We start from the raw sequence: 7,992 nt of genomic DNA on the forward strand, positions 1-7,992 counted from the left end.
CCTAAATTCAGACATTCACACCCAAACCTGCCTCTCCTCCACTGACCATTCCACTACTCCTAAATTCAGACATTCACACCCAAACCTGCCTCTCCTCCACTGACCATTCCACTACTCCTAAATTCAGACATTCACACCCAAACCCCGCCTCCCCCCTCAAATGCCCCTAAATTTGGACATTCAAACCCAAACTTGCCTCCCACTCACTGATCACAGCACTGTCCCTAAACCCACACATTCACTCCCCCACTGACCACTCCACTGCCCCTAAATTCAGACATTCCCACCCAAACCCGCCTCCCCCTTCCCAAACCAATAGTGTTGAGGGCTTTTTTTTTTTTTTGTCTTCAGATGCCTCCATCTAAATTTAAATCTCAGACATCATATTACCTCGTTATTTTTAGAGCGGCGATTACTCAGAGCAGTTTACAGCCCTCCCTTTCCCCCTCCCCTCAGCAGCATCACTGTTTATTCCACCCCAAATCTGCCTTTCTGGATGGAAAAAGGCTGGAGCAGGGGCAGATCTGAGGAGCCACGTACCCAGCTCGTGTGGGAACTCCTCGCAGAGTATGGCCACGGAGGTGCTGATCCCTTGGAAGACAGACACGGTGAAGGACGCGCCGATGGCCAGGCCGTCGATGAAGTTGTGGAGGCCGTCACTGAGGGTGATCATCCAGGCCAGCGTCCCAATGTCCGAGTACCTCACCTCCTTCAGCCAGTAGCACGCGCTCTGGGAGGCCTGCAGGTCCTGCCACAGCACCCCAAAACAGGGCTCAGCACCCAGCTGGGGTCACTGATCCACCCCCCCATTCATTAAACCCACACAGCGGAGCTGTTTGCTCCCATCACATGCAGAAAAAGCTGGTTTTAACTGTTTTGTCACAATGCCATGGGATGAGGTGCTCACCTGGACAGAGAGGGAGCCCACCACAGCCTTCTCATCCCCAGAGGGGGGCTTGCATTCCAGGTCATTGGTGATGTGTGGGATCATGTGGTCCAGGTCCCCGTTCTGCAGCTTCTCCGTGACCCCCTCCTCACGGTCCTTCTTGGAGGGCAGAGCCTCGGGGCCGTAGTGGCTGTGCCCATGGTGGTGCTGTGGGATCAGGGGATCCAGGATTGTCAGTCATCCCGATATTCCTGCTCTTTCTCACCCTGCTATCCTGACATTCCTGCTCTTTCCTGCCCCACCACCCTGAAATTCCTGCTGTTACCCCACTACCCAGATATTCCTGCTCTTTCCCGCCCTGCAACCCAATATTCCTGCTGTTTCCCACCCAGCCATCCTGATATCCCTGCTGTTTTCTGTCCCTCACCTGAAATTCCTGCCGTTTCCTGCCCCACCATGCCCTGCTCCACCTCACCTGGTCCTTCTGCTTCAGAAGCATCTTCAGGATCTTCTCTGTGAAGAAGAAGAGGTAGAAGCCCCCGAACACCACAGCGGATTTAGAAACATAATAATCTTCCTGAGGGTTGAATCCAAACGCCTGCAGGCAGGAGGGGACATGGGAGAGGATGAGGAGCAGGCCCTGGCAGTGTCCTTCATCTGCCTTTGCCCCTGGAGTGACACTGGAGGGGTGACACAGCTCTGAGCTCTCTCTGGGGAGCAGCTGCTTTGGGGACAAGCTCAGAAAACACTTTTGTGCACCTTTAATCTCCCTCATTCCCTCATCCAAGCCGGCTGTACCCCAAGGCATTGGATCCTGCACTGGGGCAGGGATGCCAAAACCAGGCTCCGCTCTGCACAGGGGACCTGCCTCCCGGGCTAGAAAAAGCCAGAAAAGGCAATAAAACCAAGATTCTCTGCTTGAAGCAGACCGGGGATCTCCCTGGAGCAACTCCCTTCCAAACTCCAGCTCCGAGTGGCTTCCAGCCCTCCATACCTCGCTCAGGGCTCCCCTCCAATGCCGCCTTCCCCTTCTCCAGCCAGCGAGTGCCCAGAAACAGCCCCAGAGAGAGAGAAAAGCACAAACCCACCAGTCCTCTCCCTACCTCGGGAATGAGCTGGAAGAGGGCGTTGGAGTAGAGAGTTCCAATCGCCAGAGCTATGAAGTAGAGGAGCAGCCGCTTGTAAAAGGTCTTCTTCATGAAGGGCACCACGCTGGCTCCCACCAGCGAGCACAGGGAGATGACGGAGACGCAGAGGAAACCGTAACCCCAGACTGGCAGAGCCAAACCCACCCCGGGAGACAGGAGACGGGAGACGGGAAGGGACGAGATCAACGTGGGGATGGGCAGGGAAGGAATCCACACCAACAGGACAGAGAGAGGAGGGAGGGAGAGAGGGGAGACAAGAGGACATTCATTAGTGATTGTTGTTCATCTGGCGCCACCTCCAAAGGGCGAACCCGGCGCTGAGTGGCTTTGGGAAAGTTTGGGAATCTCAGCTGAGTTTTGGCAGCTGGGCCGTGTCCCAGCCAGCCCCCAGCTCTGCTACACGGACCATTCCCAAGCCACAGAGAGCCTGGGTCCCCTGAGCGCCTCGTATGCTCCATCCCTGCCCTGCAGCCGGTCCCTGTGGGGTGCTCCGGGTGCCGGCAGGGCTGGAGCGTACCTCCGGCATTTCAATTCCCAGCAGATCGGGAATTAGAGGCGCTTGGTTTCTATGTGCAGCAAATAAAAGTTGCAGGTCTGGAGCTGAAAAGGCACCTTGGAAAAAAAATCCCACTGCCAGCATGGATGAGGTGTTCACTGCCCAGCAGCACAACAGGCAACACCAGGGGGAAAAACCCGCTGTAATTTTAAGGCTGGATGTGCCAAATCCAGCTCATCCTGGACCATGTTGCTAAGGTTTCCAATCCAGGTGGATTTATTCAGCTCCAGAACTGCGCAATTACAACACAATTAATTTGCGATATTTCCGTTGGTCCCATCAGAGCACCGGGAAACCTCAAGGAAGCCAGAACCCTTGTGGGAACATCGGCCTGGGAAATCAGGCAGAGGAGGAAAAGAAAAAAGGCAATTAAAGGATTTGTAGAAGTTGGCTAATTCCAGAAGAAGCTGGTGCTTCTCCAGGCTGTTCTCCATGCTTTTATACGGATATTTAATCATATTTTCATGGATATTTCACATGTTTTTCCCTCTGGCTCATGCCAATACTGCTGCCACAAGCGTGGCTGAGCACATCCCTCCAAGGGATAAACTCCTGGACACACAGAGCAGGAGCGAACAGCTTCTCCCAGCACACTCCCACTCCTCAGACGTGGCAGGGGTGGAGGACACTGAGGGTTTCCTGGTGCTCAGAGGGATGAGAAAAGCCCTGCGGAGCCCCTTGAGCCAAGCCCTGAGCCTCAAGTGACGAGGGGTCGGATCGATTCGGCGGGGTGGAGGCAGAGAGGGCGCCCAGGGAGCTGCCCCCGGAGATGGGAGAGAGGCAGGGACGTTCTACCGCACCTCTGGGATGAGCTGGAAGAGCGCGTTAGAGAGCAGCGTGCCGATGGAGAGCGCGATGAAAAACAGGAGCACCCGGCTGAAAAAGGCCTTCTGGGAACACGGAACGATGAGGACTCCGAGCAGGGAGGCCACGTTAATCATGGACACACTGAGAAAACCAAAGCCCCACACTGCGGAACGAGAAGAAACGAGGGCCAGACATTACCGAGGCTCTCGGAGAGCCCGGACCCGGGCAGGTGGGAAAGGCTGGCTCCAGGGCTGTTCCCCGTGCTCCGGATGCTCCAGCTGTGACAAAACCGTTGTGTTTGGTGCAGGGAAGGTGGGAATGAAGCCACTGGGTTCCTTGGAAAAGGTTTTCCCAAGTCCCAGCGTGGGAGAAGCCGAGCTGTGCTCAGGGCAGCTGATCCAAGACCTTGGGCATCGCTGGGACCGGGATAGGCAGGAGCTGGTTGAACATCTGCCGGTGGCTGGAGGCCAGCAGGTCCCTCCAGGGGCCAGGTCACTCCCTCCCACCCACGGGAACTCCACATCCAACTATCAGAGTCCCCTCCTCATCCAGCTATCCCGGAGGCACAGAGTTTATCCCAGCAAAACCACACCACGGCACAATCCACAGTGAGGAAAACTCGGTCAGGATTCCCAGCTGCTGGAGGCAGGGAATTCCCAGGAGTGGGAAGTGGTTGCTCCTCATGTGCCCAGGCAGTGCCCGTGGTCCCCCCAGCATCCCAATTACCTTCAGCTGAGCTGGGCTTGCTCTCCTCTGTCTGCTCATTCTCCTCATTTTCCAGGTTTTCGGAGGCACACGCCCCTGACTCCAGCTGCTGCAGGATGGCGGGGCAGAACTCCTTGAACTCACTGTGCCCCACAGGGGAGCCCTCGCTCAGGTTGTGGATGGCGAAAAGCTCCACGGAGCTGAAGCACTGGGATGGGGAAGGGACAGGAAGGTGCCTTGAGATCCCCACAGCTCCGCAGGGAGATTCCAGGAGCCTGCAGGGAGGTTTTGGGGGTCTGCAGGGAGGATTTAGGGGTCCCCCTCCTTACCCGGGAGAGGTTCAGGCGCTGCTGAGGCGTTTGGGAGACATTGGCGTGTCCCACTCCCACATCCAGGCGGTTCAGCAGGGCCTTGAGCTGCTTCAGGCTCAAAGTCTGGCTCTCCCCGTACCGCTGGAGCAGATCCTGCAGGAAGGAGGCTGCGGAGACTCTGGTGCTGTCCCTGCCCGCCCAGACCTGTGGGCAGGGGAGGAGGCAGAGCAGCAGGAGCAGGCAGCAGCTCCGGGGGCCCACGCTGGGGATCATGGTGTGTCTGGGATGCTGGGAGAGAAACCACACCGCTGTTGGCTTTGGCATTCCCAGCGCTCCAACTACGGCTCCTCCACCCCACCAATGGATTTATCCTCAGGGAAAGGCAGAACAGCACTGGGAGCACCCAGATCCTGATGAGGACAGAGCATTTTTCCACAATTTTTCCATGCAAGACCACCCTCTCCTCCTCCACGCTGAGCCACCCCAAGCCCCTCACTCACCATGAGGGGCTGCCAGGACCTGGCTTCCGGGGGCTCTCCAGCTCCACAGCACCTCGGGGATCCTGGGAAGAGCAGGATGGTCGGGAAGCAGGCAGGGCTGCAAGGAGGGCTGTGCCAAAATCCAGCTGTGCCAGCCCCAAATGCAGCTCTCCGGGAGGTGAGGAGTCACGCTCCAGCCCTTGGCCACACGTGGGTCCCCTCGGCGTCACAGGGGCTGGGACACAAACATCTCTGGGACCTCAATGCCAGCACCCGGAGGAGCACGGGAGCCCCAGGGACAGAGGTGGCCTGTTCATTAGGTTATAATTTAACCAGGATAATTACCATGAACCGAGTGCTTCCCTGCTCTAACTGCAGGTGCCTTTATAGTGTTTGCCCAGAATCAATCATTGCCCTCTGTGCCTCTTTCATATGTGCTGGGAATTGATAAAAGAGGGGTGGCACAGCCCCGGGGTGCAAAGGAAGGGGCTCAGGGAGGGGAGGGCAACGACAGGCACGACCTGCACGTCCACCTTGGGAGGCACCCAAGAGCCTGGAGCTCAGGCTGCCTGCCTGGAAAAGCTTCCCTGAGAGGCAGATGGCAAATTTGGGATTCGCAAGGAGAAAATAAAAGTCTGCTGCCTCCCAGTAGTGCAGCAGCCATCCTGATCCCCGTGTGGGCTCCAGGCACACCTCCTGATCCCCCTGGCTTCCCTTCCCTGATGCTCCCGACCCAGCCCTGGACACCCCGCAGTGCCTGGCCTGTGCTGACGGCTCACAGGCTCCAGTCTCTTCCAAAAACCAGGACATTTTTGAAGCCTGGCCAAGCAATTGTTCCAAAAATAACCTGGGGCCAGGATTTCCACGCCGAGGGGCTGCCGGGGAACTGCAGGACCCCGCTCCCCATCCAGGACCCCGCTCCTCCTGAAGGCTCCCACATTCCCACAGGTTTTACCAGCTTACCACCACTTTGTAAGCTTTGTTCTCAGGGAGGTTTTAGCCTCCTCCTGCCAGGGCTTAGCTCGGATGCTTTGACTTAACCCCTCTCCTCCCAAAACGAGGGAGGGAGCCCACCCAGAGCGGTGCTGGTGCTGGGAACACCCCGCTGAATTCGGAGCCCCGAGGGACACTCTGCCTCTTCAGCATCCCCCAGCGAGCCCAGACCCTTCCTCTGCCTCCCTATCCCAAATCCACCCTTCCAGGTGGCTCCTCCTGGGCTACGTGGGGCATCCAGTCACCTATGTGTGACTCCCACAGGTGCTGGCAAACATCCCACCGTGCTAAAGGTCTGTCCCGGCTGGCCGCACGTCCCCGCTGGCTGCCCTTCCCAGCCGAGCGCTCCCCGTGTCCCCCGTGCCTTCGGGAGCCGTCCCGCTCCCTGCGCACCGATGTCCCGGTCTGTGCCAAGGCACGCAGCTCTCCCCGCTGCCAAAACCCCTCCCGGGGGTTTCTCCTAAAGCCGGGCTGAGCCGGATACACCCAGGGTAGAAAACCGGACCTCAACTTTCCCTCAGCTGCCAAAGGCAAGGCAGGAAGCGCTGAACGGGCAGAGCGGGGCAGCGGCCGGAGCTGCACGGGCTCGCTCCGTTTTAGGGCAAAACGAGGTGGAGGAGCCGCCCCTGCGGAAGAGAAGGGCCCAAAGAGGGACATCCCGGGGGGCTCCGACCTGCTGGAATCTCAGGGCAAGGCAGGAGGGTGCCGAGCACACCCGGCCCGGCCTCCCGGGACAAACGCGCTGCGGCAAACACCAAAGAACAGCGACCCTCGCCATCCCCACCGCCAGCCGCGACCCCTCCGCAGCCCCCCGGCCTCCTGCCCGCTACCTTCAAGGGCGTCCTTCCACCGGGATGAGTTCCCGGAGCCTGGAGCCAGCGCCTGACCTACTTTATCGCTCCTCGGGATGGGGCACGGGGACAAACCGCTGCCACGGGAAGGGACGGCTGCCCGGGAGGGATGTGCCCGGGAGCGATGCCCGGCAGCCACGACAGCACAACGCAGCTCCCAAGGCCGGGCAAACCCTTCCCATCTCCCTGGGCTTCACTTCCCAGAGATCCTCGATCCCGGCCGCAATCCACATGCATCCCTCCCCCCCTGCTCCCGGGAAGGTGACGCCTTCCTGAAGGGAATAAGAACCGCTGGCACAGCCGAGCATGACCCGGCGACGTCAGGCAGACGCTTCCCGAAATCCCGCGCAGGGACAGCTGGCTGGCGCAAACCTGGAGGGGAGGGGGGCAGCGGGGGCCCCCAAATTCCACCCCCACCCCCTCCGGGACCCATCCCGCTCCTTCCGGAGCAAACGCCGCTCCACGTGTCCTGCGGCAAGGAGGAGGAGGAGGAGGGAGGTTTTTCCATTCCCGGCGGCTCGTCCCGGGGCGGGCAGCGGACACGTTCCTGGGTTACGGATACCCTGGGCTGCCCCCGGAGCCTCCGGGCAGGGTCCTGTCCCTTCCTTTCCCGTGATGGCAGGCCCCGGGGCGGGCAGGTGGAGACACCCCGGGAATCCCACCCCACACCGACACCCAGTCCTGCCCAGTGGCCCCTGCACCGGAGCTGCTGCTGTCCCCCAGTCCCTGCCCCATCCCACCGCTGCTGCCTGATCCCACAGCTTCTGCTGGTGGCGCCAGACCCCATAACTGGGCCCTGCATCCCAAAACTGCGTCCTGCACCCATAACAGTGTCGTACACCTCAGAACCCACCTTCACCTGCACCCTCACCTGCCCCAGACCCCAGGGGCTGTCCCAAAACGAGCCCCCATGGCTGTCTCCAGGCCCTAGGCCCTGTCCCAAACCCTAAACAGCCGCTCCCTGCATCCTTCCCTGCATCCTACATCCCTCCCTGCATCCCCCATCCCCATCCGGGGCTCGGGGCCGGCCCCAGCCCGCTCCCCACGGCCCGCTACCTCCCTCCCCACGGCGGCCCGTCCCCGCAGCCGTTCCCTGTGGCATGGCAGGGCTGCCGTGCCTATCCCAGTCCGTCCCGGTCCATCCCGGTATATCCCGATCCTACCTCCGCTCCCGCTCCCGCCGCCGCCGCTCGGGGCCGCACAGGGCGCATGCGCGGCCGCCGGCACGGGGAGCGCTCCCATTGGCTGCCGCTGCC

The 7,992-nt window shown here is 60.1% G+C and overlaps 1 protein-coding gene across 3 annotated transcripts in view; it reads right to left on the bottom strand.

The window, feature by feature from the left end:
- The window catches only part of SLC39A14 (solute carrier family 39 member 14), an 11,406-nt gene extending 3,458 nt beyond the window's left edge, over window positions 1-7,948 (bottom strand). The window contains exons 1-8 of one of the 3 annotated variants that reach the window (XM_015648936.1): window positions 7,900-7,948; window positions 4,914-4,975; window positions 4,432-4,701; window positions 4,124-4,310; window positions 1,990-2,159; window positions 1,362-1,484; window positions 908-1,093; window positions 541-748 (exon numbers count right to left, since the gene is read on the bottom strand). In XM_015648936.1, the coding sequence (XP_015504422.1) occupies window positions 541-748; window positions 908-1,093; window positions 1,362-1,484; window positions 1,990-2,159; window positions 4,124-4,310; window positions 4,432-4,701; window positions 4,914-4,916 (1,147 nt within the window). In that variant the 5' untranslated portion in view covers window positions 4,917-4,975; window positions 7,900-7,948. Of the gene's footprint in view, window positions 1-540; window positions 749-907; window positions 1,094-1,361; window positions 1,485-1,989; window positions 2,160-3,390; window positions 3,561-4,123; window positions 4,311-4,431; window positions 4,702-4,913; window positions 6,685-6,715; window positions 7,726-7,899 lie in introns of those variants that run through there. The other 2 variants (XM_015648937.3, XM_033519449.1) reach the window with 2 other exon arrangements.
- Window positions 7,949-7,992: the final 44 nt, after the last annotated feature.

This window comes from Parus major, chromosome 22, assembly GCF_001522545.3.
Source record: "Parus major isolate Abel chromosome 22, Parus_major1.1, whole genome shotgun sequence".
Lineage (NCBI taxonomy): Eukaryota > Metazoa > Chordata > Aves > Passeriformes > Paridae > Parus > Parus major.